The sequence below is a fragment of the Neophocaena asiaeorientalis genome, unplaced genomic scaffold, assembly GCF_003031525.2.
Source record: "Neophocaena asiaeorientalis asiaeorientalis breed wild unplaced genomic scaffold, Neophocaena_asiaeorientalis_V1.1 scaffold46, whole genome shotgun sequence".
NCBI lineage: Eukaryota > Metazoa > Chordata > Mammalia > Artiodactyla > Phocoenidae > Neophocaena > Neophocaena asiaeorientalis.
In genome coordinates this window covers 9,218,053-9,245,963 of record NW_020175393.1, presented here as the reverse complement: position 1 = coordinate 9,245,963, position 27,911 = coordinate 9,218,053, and the positions used below count along the sequence as shown (strand labels likewise).

Below are 27,911 nucleotides of genomic sequence, written 5' to 3'. Positions count from 1 at the left end.
CCCAAAAAAAAAAAAAAAAAAAAAATGCAGGGGAAACATGCACCAACCAAAACCAAAAACTTATTCAGATTTGAGCTTTATTTCATGCATCAAACACTAATACACACTGCTATATATAAAATAGATAACCAACAAGGACCTACTGTATAGCACAGGGAACTATACTCAACATTCTATAATAACCTATAAGGGAAAAGAATCTGAAAAAGAATATATATATATGACTGATTCACTGTGCTGTACACCAGAAACTAACACAACATTGTAAATCAACTATACTTCAAAAAAGCAAAAACAAAACCCCAGAAAACTAATAAACAAAAGCTTCATGTTTAAGTTTCATTTACTGCCATTTATTGAAAACTTATTTTTAAGAGTAGACTGCTAAAAGGCAAAATTTAACCCACTAAGAATGATCAGGAAAATTCCTTAAGTCACCATGGAAAAGCATGTTAAATACTAGCAATTCTGAAATGAGTGTAAAATAGGTTAACTGATTAGAATACACGTTGATGATGTCTTCAAAAGCCAATAAAATACATACAATTAGATATGTGTGGGTATGTATATAATTATATAGATCTTTTTTATGTACGCACAAAATAAGGGAAAACCCTAAATGCTACGTGGTGGTATAGGTAATCTGTACTTTCTTCTTTATACCTTTTCATATTTTCCAAATTTCCTACAATAAAAATGTGTCCTTTTTCAATCTGTGAAAAGTAGTAAAAGTTGTTTAGGAGAAAACAAAATAAAAACAAAAAAACTCCAAGCAACCCTTTCTCAGTACACTTTTAATTTTCTCAATTACCTTGGACTGCTCTGCCCTCGAAAAGTGATAGAAATACAAATTGAACTCTTTGGCACATTCTGGTTTCAGTTCATACATGCCTCGTCCTGTTAATCCAGGTTTCCTTTGGGGGGAAAAAAAAATTCTTCAATCTCATATACTGTTGGTGAATGTAAGCTGGAACTACTTTCTGTGGGTTCATTTAATCATCTGCATCCAAAGCTTTATGTGCGTTCACTTTACCTAGCATGTCCACCTTGAATTTATTCTAACTGGACAAGTGAATGTGACGGTCACTGCAGTGACAACAATTTAAAGGCTAACAACAGGGGACAGGTTACACACATTATGACATCTCCAAACAACTGAACACTATTAAAATTGATGTTAACTTGTATACTTTGACATGTAAAGATGTCTGTGATAAGTTCTACCAAGTGAAAAAAAGCAGATGCAATTTTAGGGTTTAGAGAATCTCTTCTATAATTTTTTCTATATTTTCCCTAAAAATATGTACTGTTTTTAAAATCAGCAAAAATAAAGACAATGCCATTGGAATGAGGAGCACAGAAAAAGCAGGATTAAGAAACTGCCTCAGCAACCTTAAGGGGATAGACTATTGATAGTTTACTGATTGGGCAACACACTGGACACCGAAGAAAGCATTATTCAGAGGCTATCCCACAACTTAGGTGGCACATTCAAATGCAAACAAAGAAAGCACAATGCATTTACTCAGATCACCTGCTCAGGTTAGTTTCAATTATCTGAAACTATCAGCTAGGGAACACCTGAAAACTGAAAACTCTCATAAAGCTACTTCAAGTTGCTAAGTGCAGGGCTAGATCATAAAAGTGAAATGTCAGTGAGAAATCTAGTTCAGAATTATATGTTTGAAAGTGGTTGTCACTCTCTGAAAACAACAATTTTATTCTTAGTTCCATCAAGGGAAACACTCTAAGAAAAATTAATGTATAAAATTTAGCCCTTTTTTTCAGTAAAAAGCAGAAAATAAAAAAAGCAGAAAAAGCAGAAAAAGCACTCACTTGAAATGGGCAACTGCTTCAATTACACTCTCCATGCCAGTTTCCTTGTTCTCCTAAAGGTACAGGAAACAAATTAAGTGTGTTTCATGTTAATAATAATATCTGCTAGCACTCTTGAGCATTGTGCTTTTATCTCATTAAGCTTCATACAGCAATCGTATAAAGCAGATATACTATTCTCCCGATTTTTACAAATGAGGATTCCATAGTAAACATAATGATTAATAGAGAGTTGGGGAAATTCAGTTGGTAAGCTAACATTCATTCAGATTGACATAATTAAAAACAAGTTACTACCATATGGAATCAAGGTGACAGCTTTCGAAAGGAATAAAATAAAAACACAAAGTACACATAACATTTAAATTTAAAATTTATATATTTGCAGTATTTTGTGAAATAGCTACACTAATTTCTTATCTATTTTTGTTAAAACATCATTTCCCAAATCACATCCCATTCACGACAAGCTGTTCATAGGAATTCCGTGAAATATTCTCTGGCCAAAAATGTTTGGTAAATATAGATGCCATCACTTTGTACAAGGCAGTTACACTTTTAAAATACTGTTTTAAATTTTATTTCTTCCTTATTCCAATGGTCTAAATGAAACTGTAATTGTTTCCTCATTTCCTGCATTAAAAAGTACATGTATACACAACTAGAAATGGCAAAAGTAGTCCATTAACAAAGACCTATTAAAAAAAGTACATGTAATTTTTATTCTGACTAGATATTCAGTGATATTAAAAATCATTATTTTTTTTTAGGTGTGATAATTGGCATATGCATAGGTTTCTCTTAAAGCTCATATCTTTTGGATCAACCTTGGCACTACTGACATTTGGACAAGATAGTTCTTTGTTGTGGGAATCTGTCCTGTGCATTGTAGGATGTTTAGTAGTATACTGGCCTCTGCTGAATAGATGCCAGTAGTATAACACACATTGCCCTGAGTAGTGACATTGCCAAATGCCACCCCCCCCCCCGGGGGGAGGGGGAATCATCCCTGGTTGAGAACCACTGTTTTAGATATATACAATTCTATTTATAGATGAAATGGTAAACCTGGTATTCTCTACAAAATAACCCAGTGAGGGTGTAGAGATCAGTGGCTGGGGTATAAATAAAATAAGATTGGTCATATGTTGAAGCTGGAGATGGTTCACTATACTATGTTTTCTATTTCTATAGATGTTTCAAGTTTTTCAAGTTTGAAGTAATACGAAGTTTAAGAGAAGTATTACAATGCAACAAATAAAGGTTTAAATCCCAGAAGAATGAACATTAAGGTTAAGAGTTTTGATCTATGTTTCAAATTCGGGAAAACATTTTGAAAAGCCTCGATGAAAATAAAGTCCTTTCACAACTGTAATCTGGGTTTCTGAAAAGCCCCAGGGCTGAAAAGTAGGTGGCAGAGGAACTTAAGGTCCTGGCAGGAAAAAGTTACAACTGAATCTATGAATGCCCATATGAATATTAGCTTACATTCACCAAAATGACAGAGATGGCTTAGCATAGTCTTTGGATGCTTTAGAAGGAAAAAACTCTAGCAAACTTTAGTCAACACAACTGAGTAGATATTTCTAGGTTATAAAGCGTTATCTCTACCCATGGCAACTTTGTACTTAAACACCCTATAAAAACCCCTCTTTATGGATATATAAATTCCGTTCTGAGGAACAGGTTTTTTCTTTTTTAAAAAAAATTAATTAATTAATTTTATTTTTGGCTGTGTTGGGTCTTCGTTGCTGTGCGTGGGCTTTTCTCTAGTTGCGGCGAGTGGGGGTTACTCTTCGTTGTGGTGCGCAAGCTTCTCATTGCTGTGGCTTCTCTTGTTGCGGAGCACGGGCTCTAGGCGTGCGGGCTTCAGTAGTTGCGGTGCGTGGGCTCAGTAGGTGTGGCTCACGGGCTCTAGAGCACAGGCTCAGTAGTTGTGGTGCAGGGGCTTAGTTGCTCCACGGCACGTGGGATCTTCCTGGACCAGGGCTCAAACCCATGTTCCCCGCATTGGCAGGTGGATTCTTAACCACTGTGAAACCAGGGAAGTCCTGGAACAGGTTTTCTTTTATTCAGCATCCTTATCTCTTTCAAGGCTTCATTGTAAATGATTCTATTCCTAGGCTGCTTTCCACTCCCAGTCCCTAGTATTCTCTTTTTCTAATTATTTCTAATGAGAGTGACTAGAGTTACACATATTCTAGAACTGTAGTTTTTACAATTATGGAAAAGATACAGAGAAGTAAATCTATACATACTAGACTGGTAGGTAGGGAAGGATTTCCATAATTTTCTTTTCTTAAAATGCAGGTACTTACATCTTCAGGTAAAGACTTTACCAATTCACTATGAGCCATAGGTTTGATGCTCAACTGATGGATAATCTCTCGTTTAATCTCATCTGTAGCATTTACCTGTCCAACTCCAGGACTAAATCGCTCTCCTGTCAACAGTGAATAAGTACATATACACACACTTAACAATCATAATACTTATAAGTGATATATATTTATAATTCATGCAACACAATGTATTTTTCTTTCTGTGCAATGGGAAAGCAATGACTGGTCTGGCAACAAGGTAGGGTGAGAGCAGCACTTAACCATCTTTGTGAGTCTCTGACACAACAGGTGAGTGTAGTCTTCAGCAACGGAGAGAGAACTCTGGTTGCTGTTTTGAAAGAATGGGATCAGAAGGTGGGAAAGGATTTGAAGTAGTCAAGAATTGGTACAGCAGTAGCTGTACTAGCAGCCTAGGTAGGAGGGAGAGCCTTCCTTTGTCCTTTTATCTAGTGGCAAATAAGATATCACCTTCTGAGACCTTCTTCATTGGTATTACCTCCTGACAGTAGCCAGGATTCTCTGCTCTATGGACTGTAGAGAGACTGAAATAGTACGGGAGGTGGGAGAAAGTAAAGGATAAAAGAATAGGAAAGATGGAGGCAACAGGACTGAAAATTTAGGTAATAAGAAAAAAAAATCTGTGTCTATTAGCCATAGGTCTCTATTAACTTGGAATTTTCATATCTGAAGTCAAGAGGACACTTTTGTACCACAAAACCATGGAGAAAAACATAGCTAAGATATAAAGTAACTGTAAATAGCTCCTAAATATCCTATTCTTGTTTGCTAAATTCTCCTGTCCCCCGTTTTATTCCCAACACAGTCTTCTAGTTTATCCTGCTTTAGCAGTTGTCCTCTCTCCTTCCAAAGGACCACAGTGCTGTTTCTCTCATCATTACAGTAACCAGAGGGGAGATAAACACAGACACCCTCATCTCCTTCCCCTAAAACTGAGCAACTGCTCAAATAGAGGAAACAGTTCAGATTCTAAACTATTTGATACCACAAAAGTCAATATAATACATAAATGTTCCAAAAGATCCAAACTTACCAACAAGCATTATAATGAGGTATAGCATTTCTTCTATTAGAGTGTTGTTCTGCTGAACTAAATCCTGTAACAATCGGGGATAGTGGGAGAAAGTTCATAGATAATAAGAATACTGTATTACCTCAGATGATCAAAATAACGGAAAAGAATGAAAGATGCTTCTCTAACAGTGTGTTGTGGTCTCATAAAGCATGCTCTTACCTTATGAGTAGTCTCAGAACTAATTTTTTTCCCATAGTCTGGAGTACTGAAAATCTGATGAAGTTCAAAGCGGCTAAGCATTATCATCAGGAAATGATTTGGATCCATCATGGAGACACCTGTCTTTTTTTAAAATGTTTGAGATAAAGGAAAAGAGGAAGGTCAAAAGGGCTACTAAACAACTAGTGAGAGATATTCTGGCTTGCACAAGAGGAAGCAGCTAACTCGTTCATCAATTCCAATAAAAGATGAAAACCCATTTAGCCCCAATCTCTACTTGTGGTAGCTACAAGTGTGGACAGGGATCTATGCTGGTAAAACAAATCAAAACAAAACACTCGCTAAACCCACACGTCATAATCTCTATAAATTCAGTTCAAAGATTTGTGTCAGGGCTATCTTACCACTGCCAGGTGTACGGACAGAAATGTGGTATGGTAATAAAACTTCTAGCATTTAAAAAAATATGTATCATATTAAACTCTTATCAAGAACTCAAACTAATTTTTAGTAATAAATGCTATACTAAGTGAAATGACAGCTTTTAAATATTATCTTGTATAGCTTCTCAATCAACTTGAATTTTAATTTATCTTGAACCAATAATTTTTTTTGAAATTTACATTTTGTAACTTTTTCTATAATTTCTAAATCCATTCAGCAATAATATGGAAACACTACTTTGTGACAAGCACTGTGTTATGTAAAATGGACATAAAAAGGAACAAGATAGAGTTGCCACAGTTTAGTGTAGGGGACGAAAAGTAAATAGGCAACTACAATCCAGACTTATGAATGCTATGGTGGGGATAAGCATCATGCTATGGGCCCTCCCAAAAGGGACACAAAGCCACATTTTAGTGTGTCAGGGAAGGCTTCCTGGAGAAAGTGACTCTAAACACAAAGACACGCAGGAAAATATTATACATGGTAAACAGAAAAGGAAGCGGGTGGGGTGGGCAATCTAGGGAGCAAAAGAAATAAATGTGCAGATTTTAAGACTTAAGGGAGAGTACGACAAATTCATGGAATTTTTTTTTTTTTTTCCCATGGAATTTTAAACATAGCTAAGTACTGAAGGCCTTGAAAATCAGTTTGAGGGATTTGGATCTTCAATCAGACAACAGTGAAGAAAGGATGGCTTTCAGGTTTCTGACTCTAATAACTACAGATTGTTGAATAATTCACTAAGGTAGGGAAACCTCAAAGATAGGAAGAAGGTATGGAGGACACAAGAGGAGTTATTTTGAATGTCTTAACTGTGAGATGTGTCCAGGAAACTAGATGTAAATGTTCTATCAGCTGTTAGCCATATGAGTTTGGAGCTTAGTAGATAAGAGCTAGGCTGCAATTACAGATTTGAGAGTGATCATAAATGATTGGGTCCTGTGGAAATAACAAGAAGAAAAACTCCCCACAACCTATAAATTTAATGCTTTTTACCTGAAGCATTACTATATCCTTGTCAAACATTTCACGTCTGCATTTCACATTGTGGTAGTAATAAATCTAAAAAAAAAAGAAGTAATTATATTGGGTAAACAGGTTTTTATTTGTGCAGTTCCCTCCTCTCCCCACTCACCAAAAGAGCACATGGGGGCTTCCCTGGTGGCACAGTGGTTAAGAATCCGCCTGCCAATGCAGGGGACATGGGCTCGAGCCCTGGTCCGGGAAGATTCCACATGGTGCAGAGCAACTAAGCCCGTGCGCCACAACTACTGAGCCCACCTGACGCAACTACTGAAGCCCAAGCACCTAGAGCCTGTGCTCCGCAACAAGAGAAGCCACTGCAGTGAGAAGCCCACGCACAGCAAAAAAAAGCAGTCTCTGCTCGCCATGAATAGAGAAAGGTCACGTGCAGCAACGAAGACCCAACGCAGCCAAAAATAAATAAATTTATTTAAAAAAAAAAAAAAGAGCACATGACTCTTGTGCATGTGAGCATGAACACGCAAATGTGCACACGTAATACGGTTTCCCCAGCAGTTAATGCTATCTTAGTAGAGATTATTTAATTAGAAATCTCCAGATTATAGTAGTCACTCTATGGTTCACATTTTGCAGCCAACTTTCTGGGTATCCTAATAAAGTTCTTTCAGTGAGATTTATTATACCTATCAAAAACTGAAAAGTCCTATACCAAGCCTTGGTGAGGTTTAAAAATTAAAACCTCAATTTCAGAGCTATACTAACAGAACTTTTATCTTTTAACCCAGTTTAATTTAAGTAAGTGAAATCCAGATTTTTTATGTTTTAAAGATATCCAACTTTGTTCTAAAAATGACTGCAAGTGAAAATAAAGCTCATTTCTACTTTTGATATTGTTTCTTAACAAAATATCAATAAAAGCTCTAAAAAACCTTTTGGTTTAAGGTTACATTTCTTTTGTCAAACAGTTTTTTTTTTTTTTTCCAAACAGTTTTTTTAAAAAAAATTCTTTTAAGGTTCGTTTCCAGGGGCCACAGTTTTAATATAGAGGACTTTCAGTGACTAAGTACACTGAAAATTATAACCTTCATAGAAGGTAAAGAATGGACTGAAAACTCTTCGTAGAATTAAAAAACACTTACTTGATTTACAAGAGAGAAACCATTTCTTCTCCACATTCCTGCATGTACTTGGGCACATAAAACAAGGCATCTAAGAGGGTGTTCTATCAACATGGGTGGGCTAAGTTCACTCTGTGTATATAAAAAAACCACAAAAATCTCAACTCTATAAAGAAGATTGGTTTACAGGGATGGAAGCTTTATATAAAACACAAGTCAAAATTACTTTAAGGTATGTTTGTGTGATAGTTAATTTTATGTGTCAACTTGGCTGGGCCACGGTACCCAATTTTTGATTAACACCAATGTAGATGTTGCTGTGAAAGCATTTTGTAGATGTGATTAGTATTTATATCAGTAGACTCTGAGTAAAGCAGATTACTCTCCATGATATGGGTGGGCCTCATCCAATTAGTTGAAGGCCTTAAGAGAAAAGACTGAGGCTTCCCCAAGGATGAAGAAATTCTGCTTCCAGATTGCCTTTGGACTTCAGACTGTGACATGAACTCTTAAACTCTTAGCCTGCCAGGTTGCTGGGCTTATTTCAAACTTGCCAAGCCCCATGACTATGTGAGTCAATTCCCTACAATAAATCAATCTCTCTCTCCTTCTACACACACACAAACACACACTCACTCACTCATTCACTCACTCTTTATTGGCTCTGTTTCTCTGGAGAACCCTAGTAGTTTGTTTCAAAGTGATTTCAAGTATGTAGAACATAGTAAATATTTACTTTTATTTATTTGTTTGTTGATTGCTGAAATATAGTTGATGTATAGTATTATGTTAGTTTCAGGTGTACTACATAATGATTTGATATTTGCATACATTATGAAATGATCACTGTGATAAGTCTAGTAACCATCCGTCTCCATACAAAGTTGTTATGATATTATTGACCGTATTCCTTATGCTGGAGATTATATTCCCATGACTTATTATCTAACTGGAAGTTTGTAATAGATATCTACTTTTAAATGTCAGCACTACTTACTAGAGGTAGGAGCTCTGGAAATTTATATGCCACTTCACTTTTGCTTACCAATACATGCAAACCTGCATGGAGAACAAATAAAAAAGTATTTCTATAAGTGAAAATAATTCAGATTAAAAAAAAACATAAATATTCACTCAACTTTATAGCTAACTTCTTTTCTGTTTCTCTTTGGGAACCTATCATGTTACACATTAAGATATAAAATGAATTGCACCCATAAATGAAGCTTTTCAATTGTTCTTCTCATGAACCTCAGAATTAAAGGCACACTTGAACTGGAGTCTTAATTACAGGTACCAACATACACTGATGACATTTTACAGAAGTAAATGTCAGACACACAAACATAGCAAAAGCAGCTACATAACTATCAAAGCAATCTGTATTCCAATTTTAAGAGTCGTATTCCACTGGATCATGGAGTTTGTTCCATTTAAAGTATAGTAGTGAGAGATCCTCCTGGCAACTGAACAGAGAAACTGGCCATGGAATTCATGGTCTGCACTGATCCTGACCTCAGAATTCAGTTCCCCAGAACTTCCAGTTTAGGATCAAAGCCTCTTTAGTCCCTAAATGCAAAGGGCTCTTTTATAGCTCAACCTTAGTTAATTGTTAACTAAGAATTAATTGTCCTGTTTATGTTGTAGTCTAAACAGAGAATGCTTTTTACAATCTTATTACCCCAATTTGGGACCCACTCCAGCCTGCTGATTAAAAGGTCATCAATAAATAAGAAACAGCTTAGAGAGAGAGGAAGTATAGGGTGGTTTCAATTTATTAGCAATCACTTAAATGATAGACCAATTTGAACCCTAACAACACAGACTTTGAAGCTGGGCTGAGATAAACAATAAAACATGTGGTATATGTAGTTAAGAAGTCTGAAGAGGCATTATGGTATGGTCATTACAAACATGGTTTCTGGTGCCAAACTACCTCAAAATCCCTACTCTGACTTGTTGCGGTGTGATGCTAAGCGAGCCACCTCCATGTCTCAGTCTTCCCATTTGTGATAAACCTAACAACAATACCCACCTCATAGGCTGTGATGATTAAATAAGTTAATGCATGTGAAACTCTCAGAAAAATGCACTGTAGGTATTCAATAAATATTAACCACAAACAACAATTTAAAAGACAATTTCAGGGTTCTCTTTTAGGGAGAAATGCTTTACCTGCAAGTAAGCGAGAAACTGGGAGGTGAATGCTAACTTTTTCTTTGGAAACACAGTATCTGATAGTTTCCACTGAATGTCCACAAATGCTTAATGTGACTGGCTGTTCACCATCAGTAAAACCACCGTGACACTGCGTCAATACAGCAAGGCATTTCTTGTAAGCTTCAATTAATACCTTTTCCTAAAAAAGACGGTTTTCTGTAAGTTACTCAAAGGTTTCTACAACATTAACCAAGCACCTCAAATACAACGATGTATAAAGTACTTCAAATATCAATATGCGCAAAATTAAACTTAGTCTTTTCTTCCCAACTTGCTCCCTCTTCCAGGGCCCTGTCTCAGTAAATGACATCTTTATAGAGCTGTAGAAATCTAGAAGTCATTCCAAAGTCCTCCTTTCCCTCATTCCCTATTTTTTTTTTAAATTGAGGGATAGCTAATATACAATATTACATTAGTTAGAGGTGTACAGTGATTCAAAATTTTTATAGATTATATTCCATTTACAGCTATTTTAAAATATCAGCTATATTCCTTGTGCTATAGCATAATCCTTATAGCTTATTTATTTTATACACAGTGGTCTGTACCTCTTAATCCCCCCTATCTTGCCTCTCCCCATCTTCCTTCTCCCCACTGGTAACCACTAGTTTGTTCTCTATATCTATGATTCTGTTTCTGTTTTGTTATATTCACTAGTTTTTTTTTTTTTAGAGTCCACATATGAGTGATAACATACAGGATTTGTCTTTCTCTGACTTATTTCACTAAGCATAATACCCTCCAGGGTCCACCATGTTGTTGTGAATGGCAAAATTTCATTCCTTTTTATGGCTGAGTAATATTCCATCACACACACCTACACACTCACACCCTCCCACATCTTCATCCACTCATCTACTGATGGACACTTAGGCTGCTTCCATATCTTGGCAATTGTAAATAATGCTTTAATATACGAAATTTGTTTTTCTCTTTCTAACTTACTTCACACAGAGGAATGGATAAAGAAGATGTGGTACATATATACAATGGAATATTACTCAGCCATAAAAAGGAAATTGGGTCACTTGTAGAGACATGGATGGACCTAGAGACTATCATACACAGTGAAGTGAGTCAGAAAGAAAATAATGCTGCTATGAACATTGGGGTACATGTATCTTTTTGAACTAGTGTTTCCGTTTTCTTCAGAGAAGTACCCAGAAGTGGAATTACTGGATTATATGGTGGTTCTATTTTTAGTTTTTTGAAGAAACTCCATACTGTTTTCCACAATGCACCAGTTTACATCCATACTAACAGTGTACAAGGGTTCCTTTTCTCTACATCCTCGCCAACATTTATTATTTGTGGTGTTTTTGATGACCGCCATTGTGACAGGTGTGAAGTGATAACTCACTGTGGTTTTGACTTGCATTTCTCCAATGATTAGTGGTGTTGAGCATCTTTTCATGTGCCTATTGACCATTTGTATGTCTCCTTTGGAAAAATGTTCATTCAGGTCTTCTGCCCATTTGTTAATTGGGCTGTTTGTTTTTTTGATATTAAGCTATTTATATATTTTGGATAATAACCCCTTACTGGGCATATCATTTGCAAATATTTTCTCCCACTCAGTAGGCTGTCTCTTTCCTTTGTCGTGCAAAAGATTTTAAGTTTAATTAGGTCTCATTTGTTTCTTTTTTGCTTTTGCTTCCTTTGCCTTAGGGGACAGATCAAAAAAAAAAAAATGTTGCTATGATTTATGTCAAAGAGGGTTCTGCCTATATTTTCTTCTAGAAACTTTATGGCTTCAGTCTTACATTTAGGTCTTTAATCTAATTTGAGTTCATTTTTGTATATGGTGTGAGGAAATGTTCTAATTTCATTCTTTTACATGTAGCTGTCCAGTATTCCCAGCACCACTTACTGAAGAGACCATCTTTTTTCCATTGCATATTCTTGTCTCCTTTGTCGTGGATTAATTGACCATAATGTGTGGGTTTATTTCTGGGCTCTCTGTTTTCCTCATTCCCGGCTGTCCGGTCTATTACCAAGCTGGCAATTTCATCTAAATTTCTCTCAAACCTGACCACTGATTATTTCCAGTAACTCAAAGGAAAGCCAACATGTCTCCACTGAACTCCCTGCTTCTACTCTTACCCTCCTCCATCCATTCTCCACACAGAGTAACTTTTAAAAACATGTAAATTGGATCACGTCACTTTTCTGCTTGGGAGTCTCAAATGGCGTCCCACTTTAATTAGAATAAAATTCAAACTTCTTTCCATGGCTTCCAAGGTCCTGCAAAGCCAGGCACCTGTTTACTTCTCTATTTTCAACCTCTGTTCCGACCAGAGCCTTCTCACAGCTCCTGGATCCGTACTCGTTCTCATCAGAGAGCATGATGCAGCTGTCCCTCAGTCAGGAATATTCTTTACTCTTTGATCAGTTAACTCTGACACATAGTTCAGATCTCACAGAAGCCTTCTCTGACCTCCCAACTTACACAAGCTCTCATCTAGATTTTATAGCCAAAGGAAGGCCAAAATAATTTTAAGACATAGGACAAATGTACCAATAGTAAAATTTCATTTTTGGTTAAATTTATAAACTTCTTTTTATATGCTCAAAATCTTGATGGGATTATATATATATATAAAAGATAGTAACATAAAAGAAGAGTGTGGATTATATCCTCCTTTATCTATCTTCCAAGAGTTTTCTAAGGTTTCAGAATTTGAACTTTTACTGAATATACAAGTGAAAGCAGAAAATATGCTGTTTTATGAACATATCACCACCATCCTCTCCAAACTGCCTCAGATTTTACTTAGGAAATTGTTTATCTCTGTCTCTCCTCCATTTATCTCCTATCCCTGACCCCAGAAGAGACTCACATCTAAAGCACACCAGTCCTGCATCATTGAAATGACATGTGTTAATTTCATTTGCAGTGTGAAGGCTGCTTCCCACTCTGGTTCCATTTCAATATGCTGTCCTACTTGACGTGTAACTGGATCCATTCCCTTAAAAGGAATGAAAAGATTTTTAAATAAACTAAAATCACATCCGTTCTTTTACATCAAAACTTAAGAAATAATGCAGAAGAAATACTGATTACAAAAACATATAAAGTAAAAGTTCTAACAGGAAGTTTCAAGTAGTATGAGAAGTCTAACTTCTTAAATAACACGTTTATATAACATTCTCTAAAATTTTATAAATAAAAAATCCCAGTAAAATATAGAACAACTTATTTTAGAGGCAATCTTCTATATGTTTTAGACAATAAGATGTATATACTTCACTGCAACAATCCTTCAAATCCCTTTTTAGCTCTATCATCCATAGAAAAAACTGTCAGAAGAAACCTGGCAGACTTTTAAAACGCTACTGAATTTACAAATATGTTTTATAATATACTAAAATAAAATTTTTATATTTATTTGTAATCTGTAACTAAAAGTTTTCATAGGGCTTCCCTGGTGGTGCAGTGGTTAAGAATCCACCTGCCAAGGCAGGGGACACGGGTTCGAGTCCTGACCTGGGAAGATCCCACGTGCCGTGGAGCAACAAAGCCCGTGCGCCACAACTACTGAGCCTGTCTTGCAGAGCCCGAGCCCACGTGCCTGCGAGCCACAACTACTGAAGCCTGCGTGACTACAGTCCGTGCTCTGCAACAAGAGAAGCCACCACAATGAGAAGCCCGTGCACCGCAACGAAGAGTAGCCCCCGCTCACCACAACTAGAGAAAGCCTGGGCACAGCAACCAAGAAGGAAGGGAGAAGGAAGGGAGAAGGAAGGGAGGAAGGAAGGGAGGGAGGAAGGGAGGGAGGAAGGGAGGGAGGGAGGGAGGGAGGGAGGGAGGAAGAGAGAAAGAGAGAAAGAAAGAGAGAAAGAGAGAAAGAGAGAAAGAAAGAAAGAAAGAAAGAAAGGAAGAAAGAAAGAAAGAAAGAAAGAAAGTTTTCATAGAGACCGAAAGAAAGCAAAACAAGAAAAAGATAAACAGCTTTTAATATAAAAGAATATAACTTTTTTAGAAACTAGCCTAACTACCCTGGTGCACTGGAACTGATTAAAAATAATAGAAAATACAGGACACTTCGAGTATTCAAAATGACCAAGGTAGATATTCTTTCTATAGGTACAAGGAAAAAAATAGAAGTACTATAATAAAACACCCAGAAACCACCACCAACATGGGAACTAGAATATATCCTAAAAATGATAGGTTAACTTTGCTTATTCCTTTCTTAAGAAAGCCAGACAGCTACTAAAGGAATCATAATGATATTCCTCAGATTTTCTGAAATGTCATCTATCTTTTTACAGTTAGGAGAATTCCCTGGCAGTCCAGTGGTTAGAACTCTGTGCTCTCACTGCCAGATTTAATTCCTGGTTGGGGAACTAAAATCCCACAAGCCTCGAGGCATGGTCCCAAACAAACAAACAAACAAACAAAACCAAAACAACAAAAAACTGGTTAACTATACCAGTTTCTGCTTCTAGATTCTATTTTGTATACAGAAGTGTTTCCAAAAAGAAAATTAAATGGGCGGGGGGGGGCGTTCTATACTATATCATATAAATATGGTATCAATGAAAGAAAAATATGGAAACATTAAGAAGACATAGTTTCCTAAATAACTAATTTGACAATACTTCCATGTAAGCATATTCAAAACAAAACCATCTGCAACCCCCAAGGAAAGAACATTAACGGTGACCAAAAAAATAACCAAATACAAAAGTACAGCAGATGTCAGAACCTCTGCTGGGATCTCATGCATTTTATACCTTTCTAAGAGTTTCCAATTAAGAGGAGCTTCTTGATCCAAATTGTAGCTATCCAAATTATTCTTTTAAAAATGTGCCCAGTATCGGGCTTCCCTGGTGGCGCAGTGGTTGGGAGTCCGCCTGCCAATGCAGGGGGCGCAGGTTCGTGCCCCAGTCCGGGAGGATCCCACATGCCGCGGAGCACCTGGGCCTGTGGGCCATGACCGCTGAGCCTGCGTGTCCAGAGCCTGTGCTCCGCAATGGGAGAGGCCACGGCAGTAAGAGGCCCGCGTATCACACACAAAAAAAATGTGCCCAGTATGAAAAAAATGCACAGACAGAAGGGTATTTAGTTCAGTGAACTGAAAAAGGGAGAAAGTAAATGTTTCACTTTTGAAATGTGTCAGCTTATACATACCTGCATACATTTGAGTAATTCCAAAAAGGCATCAAATCCTTCTAGGAACTTCTGCCTCAGATCATCTGACCATTCAGTTGGTTTGCTAATTAACACATACCTGAACAACACAAAAACAGCAATGAATATATGGACAAACAATGACCTTTTATAAGTTGCAACTGTTTCAATAATTAAGCGAAAACTTACTTAAGATCTAAGATAAGGCTCTGAACTCTCCTAAACTTGAAGGCTTGTAAAGCAGTATATCGTTCAAACTGAAACCTGCCCTGCGCATCTCGATGTCTCAAATGATCCATAAAAGTCTTAATGATAATGGTCATTAGGTTTTCTTCTGTGATGAGCATCCGAGCCTAGGACAAAGTATATCAGAGTACATGGTAATAAAAAACTATTTACCATAAAGCTAAAAAAAAAGTCACCAACGTTGGTTAGCTCTTTCAGTTTAGACCTTTTTCAACACAGCTATGTAATATCATAAATGCATTTTTGTGTATTTCTAAATAACAATTACTTACTCCAATTGCCACGTGTATGAAGCAACAATTATATCACGGAGAAAGATGCCAGAATGTAAGGAGACAGATCCAAGGCTCATTATTCAAAGACAATTCAGGGTGGGGGATCTGAACCAGGCTGCAAATTTTCCTTAACTGAGACATTTAGACACCTATAATGGTATGGTATAATTATTCTAGGATCCACAGGTTTATATCACAGATTCTGTAGAACTCAGTACGAAACCATATTTCCTCTTAATCTTAGTTGAGATTTATTTTTTTGTTTTTCTTTCTATATATAGATATACATATTAATATATTTTTGAATAAGCAAATACACTTAAATGATGCAAAAAACAGGTAAAAAGTTAAGTCTCCTAGCTCCCAAAGTCCCCCTTGCAAAGGCAATCTCTGTTAGCAGTTTTCTTGCATATACTTCCAGAGATGGTGTGTATATAATATATACGTGTATGCATATATACACACATATATACATTTATAGTACATGGATAACTGTTATTAAGTAGATATAGGTATGGGTATATATAATGATCTCCCCCCCTGCCCAAAGGACAGCATATTATAAATACGGTTCTGCACTTGGTTTTTTCACTTGATATATTTTGGAGATTGTCCCATACCAGTCCACATAAATTCCCTCATTCTTTTTAATTATCCCCAGTACTCTCTTCTATCATACTTTATTAGCCAGGCCCTTACTGGTGAGATATTTGGGTTTTTCCCAGTCTTATGCTATTTATCACAAAAGATACTGCAACAAATATCTACTATGTACAGTTGCAAGGATATTTATAGGATAATTTCCTAGAAGTGGACTTACTGGGTTAAGGTGTATATACATTATGAATTTTGACTGCTATCACCAAACCCCTCAAAATAGACAAAAGAATGCAGAAGTTAGATGTCTAAGAATATAGTAAAACTGTATTCTAATGTAGAGGTTAAGTTGTAAAGTCATCAGATAAGGAGAAAATCGATATAGTTAAACATACCTTTGAAAAACTCTGAAATCATCATCCCATTGCCAGGACTTAGGCCCCAAAAAGCTCAAAAGTCAATAGGATTAATTTCTGTTAATTTTCCTAGACAGTGAAGACTAAGTTCAAGTTCGAAGGAGGGGAGGTGTTGACAAGTAAAAGGATTTTCCTTCTTGTTTGCTATATTAGTCAATTTTGAGACAATTAAATGACTATATGTGATTTCACTGACCTAAGAAAAAACTCTGGTCTCGGGGAAAACCTTTTACTATTTCGCCATCAAGCGTAATGTTTGCTTTGGGTTTTTACTTTTTGCTTTGTCTTCAGGTATTTTATCAGATTAAATAAGTTCTTTCATTCCTATTTCATTTGCTATGAGGTATTTTTCGTTCATTTTAAATCATGAATTCAGGAAAAGCATCTAATATGATCTTTTCTCTCCCTTTTGTCTGTTAATAAGTTGAATTACGGCCAGTTGATATTTTTTTCAAATGGTATACTACTCGCCTTAAGGAAATAAAACCAAACTTGGTTGTGATGTATTATCCTTTTTCTATATTGCTTGATTCAATCTGTGCAACCTTGTTTGTGAGAGAAATTAAATGGTAATTTTCTTTTCTTGTAATTGTTGGGTTCTGGTATCAAGGTTACAGAGGACTTAATCGGCAAGTATATTCTCTTTCTCTATTTTCTAGAAAAAGTTACATAAGACAGGTATTATTTTTTTCTTAAATATTTGGAAGAATTCTCCAGTATAGCCTTTGGGCCTGGGGACTTCTTTGTGAGAAGATTTTTATATTAATTAAAATTTTCTATTTCTTGTTTCTCTTCTAACGACCTGTGTTTTTCTCTTAGGGATTTGTTCATTTCATCCAAATTTCCAATTATATTGATTAATTTGATCCTAATATTGCCTATTTTCTATTTAAAATCTGTAAGATTTGTAGTTTTTTGTAGTCCTTTTTAAATAAAATTTTTTCTGTTTTTCTTATTAGACTTTCTAGAGATCTACCCCCATCCCTTTTTTTCAAAGAAAAATCTTTTTTGTACATTTACATTGTTTTATTAATTTCTGTTCTTTACTATTTCCCTTTTTCTACTTTCTTTAGACAAAAAATATAAGTACTTGTATTACAATGGCCCTCAAGGTCTGGCACTAATCCACTCCCATGTTCCCCTTATCCCCAGACTCAATGACCTCATGGATCATTCTCCTCCTCACTCACTCTAGCAACACGGGCCTGTTCTGGGTTCTTTCTTCCAAAATGCCAAGTGCACATTCATCTCAGAACTTTGCACTTGCTGTTCCCTCTGCCTAGGAAGCTCTTTCACCGGTTAGTCACATCACTTAGTCCCTCACATCTCTGTCCAAACACTACTTCTCTGAGAGGCCTTTTTTGATAACCTTGTATAAAATATGACCCTTCCATTGTCACTCTCTAACTCCTTAACCCGCTTTCCTACTTTACAGCACTTCTCGACATTTGATTTATTATAAATATGATATACATCTGTCTCTCCCCAGTTGCACTATAAATCCCATGGGAACAGGGTCTTTTGTCTGTTTTTACTGCTATATTTATCTCCAGAGCCCCAAACAGTGCCTAGTTAATAAAGGTGCTAAATAAATATGCTCTGAATAAATGAATACATGTTATTTTTCTAGTGCTTCTAACTAAAGGAGTCAGACAAGAAACATAAAAGGTTGAAATATCAGAAAAAAACAAAAATTATTATTTGTAGATTACTAGAAATTCCAAGGAATCAACACAAAATATTAGAGAAAATGTTAATAAGAAAACCAGCCTGATACAAGATGGATATATAAAAATCAGTAGTTTTCTCTTTTTTTTGCGGTACGCGGGCCTCTCACTGTTGTGGCCTCTCCCGTTGCGGAGCACAGGCTCCGGACGCGCAGGCTCAACGGCCATAGCTCACGGGTCCAGCTGCTCCGCGGCATGTGGGATCTTCCTGGACCGGGGCACAAACCCGCGTCCCCTGCATCGGCAGGCGGACTCTCAACCACCATGCCACCAGGGAAGCCCAAAAATCAGTAGTTTTCTTACATATTAGCCATAGTGAGATTAAAAATGTGAATAATTTACAATAGTGTCAAAAATATAAAACATAAACACTTTTAGGACAAGTTATGTTCCTAGATGGGGATACTCAATATTGCAAAGTTATCAGTTCTTCCCATATTACCTATAAATACAACATCTTTTCAGTCAAAAACCCTAATGCAGTTTCTGAAATTGACAAACTGATTTTAGTTCTTCTCTAGAAAAAAGCCTAAAATAATTAAGAATTTTTTTGAAAAGAATAATGAAAGAAGATTTAGCTCTATAAAATATCAAAATGGAATAGTAAGCTAATTTATTAAAACTCGGTACTGGCATGGAAATAGACAAAAGGATCAATGGAGGAGAGAAACAGATTTGAATACACATGGGATTGTCTCAAAGGCTTCTCAAACTCATCCCTGACTCAACTGAAAGCAACACTTTCCCTTTTTATAAGTTCTCATTCTCCACTTGGTTACAAAAGTCAGAAACCCAGAAACCACCTTTATATTTTCCCCTAAAACCCAACAACCAATCACTCACCAAACCTAATATTCCTCAAACCCAACGTGTGGCCCGTCAGTAGATTTCACTACTTACATATCTCTCACAACTTCTATACCCCCTGCCACAATCCCCACAGGTTTCCCACATCCACTACTGCTCCTGCAAATTTGTTCTCCAAATTACAAGAAGCATCATCTTTTAAAAATCACAAATGTGATGATATAAGTGTCACCTAAAACTCTTCAGTGCCTTCCAATGTTCTTAAGAGAAAAAAACCAAAACCCTTAATTTGGCCCCAAATATCTCATTAGTGGCTAAATAGACTCCAGACAGCTTCAACTGTCCTAGAATATACCCTTGAACATAAAAATAATCTGGGGAAAAAACAGTCATTAAAAAAAAGAAGCTGGAACATAATACCTTGTTAATAAAATCACTGTAGAATACTCTTAACTCCATACAATTAGGCCCTTGCCTATGTTTCTGGTCTCACTTAACTCCGTGTTCAAGGATCTTCGACCGTACTTCTTCCCTTCTCTTCCCTTCCCTACTTCAGGATTTTCTCAAGTGTTGATTCCTATGCATGATTCCTCTTCACACTCCAACATAAAGTTACCTTCCCTACAGAATCCTCTTCTGAACTGTGGGAAAAGGTCAGATCTCTCCTACTCTATCAAAACAACAGAATTCTTCAGTTTTTATTATAATTTTAATTACCATTTATGTGAGTCTTTCCCTCCCTACTGTAAGTTCCATGACGGCAAGGCCCATATCTGTTCACCGTTCATTCCCAAAACCTAGAATTGTGCCCAATAAATAATAGGTGCTTTTTTTTATAGGTAATTTTTTTTAATGAATTAAATATTAATAAATTATTCAATACAACTAAAACATAGTGATGCCTCCTGGAACAACTAGTGAAACTTAGTACAAGATCACCGAATCGTCATGATTCAACTGCCTTAGTTACCCCTTCCCTTAGCAGGGAAAAGGAGGCTTCTTAGAATGTGAGATTATACACAATATGCTGTTTCTTCTTTTTTTGGCCGTGCCATGCAGCTTGGAGGATTTTAGTTCCCCGACCAGGGACTGAACTTGCAGGCAGTGAAAGCACTGAGTCCTAACCATTGGATGGCCAGGGAATTCCCACAATATGCTGTTTCTAATGGATAGATTTGTTAAACTAATGAGTTTAATTTTAACTCATCAGTTCAAAACCTCGGGGAAGTACTATGAGAAAGTACAGATTAAGTGCAAATGACTTTCCCCCTCCAGATTACACATTCAAAGATACATGTTCTAGTATGACTGAAGGCATCTGAAGTCTGATCACCCATTAATAAAATATTTTTCTATTCAGGAATATACAGATCTCAGTTCTCTATTATTTTAAGGCTTTACTTCTTCTAATGGAAAACAAGAAAATTCTTCTTAGTCTTTTAGTACTTACAAGTGAAGGGACTGTGAAAATCTGAACCGAGAGGTCTGCGATTGAAAACTCTCTGTCGTGGTCATCTGTCACATAATCACTCTGCAAACGCTCATAGTTCTATTAAGAAGGCAAAAAAAGGCAAGGAGTGCCAACTATCAGTTACAAAGAAAAGGCAAGCACTACTCACCAGAGTAGGTGCGGTGAAGAACTGGACAGACAGAGCAGTCACGGACACTGCTCGCTCGTGATCATCCTCCATAAAATCTCTCTGCAACTGCTGGTAATTCTAAACAACAAGGGGGAGATTCACCTCTAATCCACAATGACCAATGTTTAAGGATTATAATGAAATATCAGTGCTGGAGGAGTCAATAAGATATTCTAGGAGAATGATAACTGGAATGTACCAACTAAACTCTGTGTAAATATCAATTCACTATACAATCTTCTTTAGCACAATGGCAATTTGTGAACTCAAATAGGAGTAACAGCTACTAAAATCCTAGGACGTCACTGGACATGGGTGGAGCCAAATCACAGTAGCTTTACACTGTCTCTGATGAAACCACACTTTCATTACTTCTGGATGCCTATCAGAGTCACCTGATGGCTCTTTCAAAGTATACATGCTTGGGCCCCATTCTTGGTGAATCTGCTTCAGTAGGTTTGAGAATGGAACGCAAACACATGCATTTTGAAAGAGCTGCCCAAATGATTCTTGTATGTTTCCTTTGTTAATAACCCCTAATGCAGGTGAATAAAAAACCAAGCAGTTAGCTTAATCGCATGCTGCTGAAAGGGAGAAGAACGTAATTCAATAATATCAACAACCTAGAGTTATGCTTCTTAAATCACATCCAAATATACCAGTCATTTCAACTAAAATTATCTTTTCTTACACAAAATTTAACAGGAATAACATAATTCAATGACATAGGTTTAAAGTCTTCATTTATCATTTCACATCATACACACTGCAGAGATGGATATTCACATTATCATGGCAGATGATAAACAAGAAAAACCTCACTGCTAGAATTTTATTCTATTGATGAAAGATAAAATGATCATTTATGAAGTTTCTTAGAATTTAAAATCAACGCATTGACATATTACTATCAGCTGTTAATTTTACAAACACTGGATATAATCATGGACTACAGTTACTCTGTATATAACCTATTTTGTTAATCTTTAAAAGTGAGAAACTACTTACCTTTGCAAATCGAACAGCAAACAGTTTCTTGTATTTCAAATCCATAAGTAGACTGCTCATGAACAACTGATGATACACACTCCTAGCACCTTTCACAAAAAGAGCAGACGTAAGATAAGGATATATCAAACAAGCCAAAAATTACACTTCCAAAGTTTTCATATGATCAACTGTATTTTAAGTGTCAAGAGCAACACTCTACATGTGTTCCTTAATCAGTTTTTCTAAATATATTTTTCAAACAAAACATAAAGGTGATTTAATTTGGATCATGGATCCCCAAATCTGTTTTTCCCCCAAAGAATAAGACTGCATGTGTTAATTCTAAAAACCATAAATATATTTATTAAATACCTCCCCAAATGAAAAAGAAACTAACATCCCAATTACTTGTGTAAGTTCCCCTATACCTTAAAAGTAGTTAAGATATGTACCTTTCCACAATTTGGAATCACTAAGCATCAACCTATCCACTAGAGAAGAGTTTTCACCATTTGGCCCTTCTTGTAAACCAACTTGACATAAAATTCGGCGAAGACCATCTTAAAACAAGAAGAAAAGTAGTCAAGAAACAGTAACTTCAAATATTAAAATAAAATGACATATTAGTAGAAATTTTCAAATGGATCTACTATAGAGTCTTACTTTTTTTTTTAACTAAAGGTCAAATTTATTCAGAAAAAGTAAACAATATTAACTATTTTATTAACATGTTCACAAAATGGAGAAAAATTCCAAATCTTGCATTATACACCAACTCTTATTCCAGAATACCAAAATACATGTGTATCGGAACGGCAATGACCTCTTATGCTGTAAAGAATTTAAATAAACAACAAAGAACCCAAAAGCCACTGAAATAAACATGGTTCTTTAAGCATCTATGCTAATTAAACCAGGTTACAGTAAAATTGTTACATATCCCATGATAACTGAAGATAGGTATAATATAAAATTGTACTACCATTTAAAAGAAAGAATACATTACCTCTGTACTTTAATATATACCAGTCCATTTTATTAATGTTATGCAAAATGTTCTTCATTAAACAAAAATACACTATGTACTTATGTATACCTACTATATGAGGGGTTTTGGAAGGCAAATTCCTTTATATTTTGAATGCTAAACTTAAAAACTATATATAAGCATTAACAAAACCAGAACTTTAATACCTTCTAGTTTTATATTTTATATTTAAAATCACTGTTTTTAAGTCTTCTACAAGCATGCAAAATAATCCGAAAAAAAACCCAAAAAATAGAGTAACTTTAAAATTTAAGAGTCACCAACTAGAAATTGTTTACAAGGCTAAAGAGAAAACTTTATATATGAATTAAATAATAGATGATAAGGTCTTTATTTTTTTTGATAAGGTCTTTAAATTGTTGATGGTAAATAAATTTTCTCAAAGAAAATTTTCAGCAGAAAACTGATTCCATGATACTATTCATTAATGCTGTAGCACAGTACTTGGCATACAGATATCCAATGGAAAACACCAAAGCCAAAAAAAAAAAAAAAAAAAAAAGAGGATGAGTGAAATAATTGGAAAGACATTTAGATTAAACAAACACATTCTCCTAAATTTCCACACCCCCATATTTTCACCTGTCAATTCACAGTGTGGCAATACTCTTTCTAGTAGCCTTTTAATACAAACATTTTAGAAATTTTCTTTATAGCAAACATTGGAATGTCATTTATTCAAACCACCTCTCTTGCCTGAAGAACAGTATGACAGCTTAAATCTATTCCTAGTTTACTCTTCAGTGTTACACAACAAACTTGTATTTTTGGCATTGGACATGAAGGTTCTTAATTCTGTTTATCACTACTTTTAAAAGATTATCTAATTTGTAGACTGTGGAAAAACAAAAACTCAAATACACAGTAACTTCAAATTTGCAAATTTTCAGGGTTGCAAATTATTAGTAACCACAAGTCGTAGAAGTCAAAACAAAGACAGCCTTTAAACAGTTAATCATTTAGGTTTTATATACAGCAGCATTATGCAGCTTGCTTTGTGGAAGAGAATTCCACAGGATACGCCATTAAGAAATAGGTTCTTTTATCAAGTTGCTAAGATTTAGGTTTCATTAGCGTATTATAGTCATTTACAATTGTTTAACCCACTGTTTCCTGCATTTACTTGAACACAGACTCCTCTGTATGCATATAAAAAGACCCCGTGGATCAAAATTGGGAAACAGATTTTTTTCTATGTATAAAGATATTATCAGATGGTATTTTAAAACATGAAACTAAAGCAAAAATATGATTCCACTTGCTATTTTTTCCAAAACAGTTTTGCAAAGGCATATGAGCTCATTTTTAAGTCAATCAGCACAAGTATGAACCTACCTGAATATCCAATAATACTTCCCAGCCAAGACAAAAGTTTCAAACCAAAATTCTGATGTGCGACAATAGACGAATGCATAACTTGAACTTTGAGTGGCTTTGTCTGTCTACTGGTATTTCTCTTAAAAAGAAATGGCAGGATGAAAAAACAAACTTAAAAAGGCTATTTTAGAGAAAGAAGTTAATATTTTTATTTAATATAGCTACACTCTCATCATTATAGGGGAGTTTTTCATGTATGTAAGAAAAATACCATGTGGCTTGCTTTACTCAGATTCTAATTTTCTAGAAGGAATCCTAGGATTCTTACAAAAAAGTAAGAAGTTACAGCTTTAAGTAACCTGAATTTTTGGTCTTATATTTGAAAATCTGCCCCACCAATTATAAATTATTTAAATGCTTAAATTGGCTTTATGTCTTTAAACTAATTTTTAATGTAATTACACACTAATTTAAATAATTTACTTCATTGCACAAATGTGATGTTATCAATACTTTAAAAAAATTGTAGTAAATACACACAAAACTTTCCAACTTAACCATTTTTAAGTGTGCAGTTCTGTAAAGCACACATTGTTGTATAACCAGTCTCCAGAACTCTCTGTCTTGCAAAACTAAAACTCTGTACCCATCAAACACTCCAGGTACCTCATATAAGCAGAATCATACATTATTTATAATATCTTTTTGTGACTAGCTTATTTCACTTAGCATAATGTCCTCAAGGTTCATCCACACTGTAGCATGTATCAGAATTTTCTTCCTTTTTAAGGCTGAATAATATTCTATTGTATGTATATAGACTTTGTTTATCCATTCATCCATTGATAGACACTAAAGTTGCTTCTCCGTTTTGTCTACTGTGAATAATGTTGTTAAGAACATGAGACCCTGCTTTCAATTCTTTTGTGTATATACCCAGAAGCAAGACTGCTGGATCATATGGCAATTCTATTTTTAATTTTTTGAGGAACCACCATACTGTTTTCCGTAGTGGTCGCACCATTTTACATTCCTACCAATAGTGAACGAGGGTTCCAATTTTTCCATATCCTTGCCAATACCTGTGATTTTCTGTTATTGTTTTGTTGTTGTTTGTTTTTAATACCCATCCAAATGGATATGAGGTGGTATCTTATTGTGGTTTTTACTTGCATTCCCCTAGTGATTAGTAATACTGAGCATGTTCTCCTGTGCTTTGGCAATCTGCATATCATCTTTGGATAAATGTCTATTTAAGTCTATCAAAGCTTTTAATTTAACATGTTTTCCCCCCTTTTCCTTTTTTGCTTGGTCATCTTTCTACCCACCAGTTCCTCCCATCTCCATAACCCACATTAACACAGTACACCTTTGCATACTTTATCCATCTATATGTACTATATATGTACACATTTATAAAGGTTTTTATTTGATTTACAAAAAATGGGATACTACACATATTCTGTCGCATCTTTGTGTTAACAGTTTTTTTGTTGTTGTTGTTAATGACTCAATAATATTCTGTGGTGTGGATTTATTTAGACATTCTTTAGAGAAGGGCATTCATAGTCTCTTTGTTTACAGTCTTCTATGACTATAAAAGAAACGTAGTACTGAACATCTCTGTACACACACTAACTGGTGTTTATATTTTTACAGGATAAATTCCTAAGAGAGATTATAGATGCTACTAGATTGTTTTCCAATTATGTGGTAGCAATTTATTTTTACACAAGTACTTCTGTTCTCTGCATCTCTGCCAGCAAGGTACTTTATCACTCTAATTTCTCCATCTTGTTGGGTATGAAATCTCCATCACTTTACTAAACTAGGTAGTTTGAGTCTCTTTTTACATATATTTACCACCTAGATCTTCTCTGTTGTGATTGTCTTTTCATACCCTATGTCCATTTTTCTATTTTGTTGTTTGCTCCTTACCTGATAATCTATGAGTGCTCTGTTTATCATAAACATTAAATGTCTATCCTTTGTGTTAGAAATAATTTTTCTAAATCTACTGTCTACTGACATTTTTTATAATATTTTGCTATGCAAATTTTGTATGTAGCCAAAAATAAGTTCTTTTCTAACTCCTGGGGTTCTAGTCTTGGTTAAGAAGCTCTCCTCCTCCCTTAGAATGTACTTGTTTCCTAGATTTTCCTCATACTAGTATCTATTTCTGGACTTTCTATTCTGTATTATGCATATAGTATATCTATGCAGACACTACCAGAGATTACAAGTACTGATTTTTAAGGGAAAAACTGTAATAACACTGTGAAGCAACAAATGTAAAGGGAAAAAAAACACCTCCTTTACCTGGATTCATCTACTGTAAACATTCTATTCCAACTGCTTTATCATTTGCACATTATCTTTCTTTCTCCACACACACACAAGCATTAAAAAAAAAAAAACAACAAACCACTGAAGGTTAAGTTATATGCACAATGTCCCTTTATCCCTAAAAACTTCAGTATACATTTCCTAAGAATGGGAATGTTCTTTTTATACAACCACAGTATAGTTTCTGATGTATTATTAAATTGGGTATGTCCAGTTATCAATAAAGAATTTCTTAAATAAGACACAAACTCATGAAGAGAAAAATATATTTTGCTACATTAAAATTAAAGCTTTTGCTCAAGGAGAAGCATCACAAATAAGCTTAAAATAAGTCACATATTAGGAAAAGATACTGCAACAAAAGATCAGGATTCAGATTATGTAAAGAGCCCCTACAAATGAGTAAGAAAAAGACAAGTAACCTAACAACAAAAAAATGGGTAAAAGGTATGAACAAGAAATTCACAGAAAACTTAAATGACCAATACAATAAATATGAAATAAGATACTCAGTAATCAAGGCAGTGCAAATTTAACTGATGAGATGCCATTCATACACATCAGGTTGGCAAAATTTTAAAAATCTGACAATATATAGTTTTGACAAAGCGGTAGAGATATGGGAACTCTACTTCGATGCTGGCTGGAATGTATATTGGTACCACCATTTTGGAGATTAACTTGGCAAAATCTAGCATAGCTGAAAATGCTCAAAAGCTAACAACTCAGAAATTCCATTTCTTGGTATATACCCTAGAGAAACTTTTGCTTCTATGCAACAAGAGGACAAAAAAATGACCACAGCAGGACTGATAGTTATAGGAAAAAATTGGAAATATCCTAATTGTCCATCAACTGGAGAATGGAAAAATTATGGTACAGTCATCAATGGAATACTTACAGATACATGTATCAACACAGATAAATCTATAAACAACACTGAAATGAAAAGGCAAATTGCAATATAATATATTCAGTATGAATCTTGTTATGTAATGTTTAAAGACTTCCAAATCAATACATATAATATGGACAGATATTTAACAGATGAAATATAAAGGCATGTATGAAAACAAAAGATAAATTAATGAAAGTAGTTATCTCTAGGGAAGGAGGAAGGGGAATGGGATTTAGAAGGGATAATACAAGGGCCTCTATACTATTTT

The 27,911-nt window shown here is 35.3% G+C and overlaps 1 protein-coding gene across 5 annotated transcripts in view; it reads right to left on the bottom strand.

Annotated features, from left to right (window-relative positions):
• UBR2 (ubiquitin protein ligase E3 component n-recognin 2) overlaps positions 1-27,911 on the bottom strand; it is a 115,639-nt gene that overhangs the window by 40,224 nt on the left and 47,504 nt on the right. For 3 of the 5 annotated variants that reach the window (XM_024765852.1, XM_024765849.1, XM_024765851.1), the window contains exons 8-23: positions 24,418-24,538; positions 22,487-22,594; positions 22,053-22,141; positions 20,855-20,953; positions 15,526-15,689; positions 15,337-15,436; positions 13,040-13,168; positions 10,155-10,338; positions 8,977-9,038; positions 8,001-8,111; positions 6,874-6,939; positions 5,431-5,553; positions 5,230-5,293; positions 4,155-4,279; positions 1,837-1,889; positions 812-914 (exon numbers count right to left, since the gene is read on the bottom strand). In XM_024765852.1, the coding sequence (XP_024621620.1) occupies positions 812-914; positions 1,837-1,889; positions 4,155-4,279; positions 5,230-5,293; positions 5,431-5,553; positions 6,874-6,939; positions 8,001-8,111; positions 8,977-9,038; positions 10,155-10,338; positions 13,040-13,168; positions 15,337-15,436; positions 15,526-15,689; positions 20,855-20,953; positions 22,053-22,141; positions 22,487-22,594; positions 24,418-24,538 (1,701 nt within the window). Of the gene's footprint in view, positions 1-811; positions 915-1,836; positions 1,890-4,154; positions 4,280-5,229; positions 5,294-5,430; positions 5,554-6,873; positions 6,940-8,000; positions 8,112-8,976; positions 9,039-10,154; positions 10,339-13,039; positions 13,169-15,336; positions 15,437-15,525; positions 15,690-20,854; positions 20,954-21,023; positions 21,123-22,052; positions 22,142-22,486; positions 22,595-24,417; positions 24,539-27,911 lie in introns of those variants that run through there. The other 2 variants (XM_024765850.1, XR_003006031.1) reach the window with 2 other exon arrangements.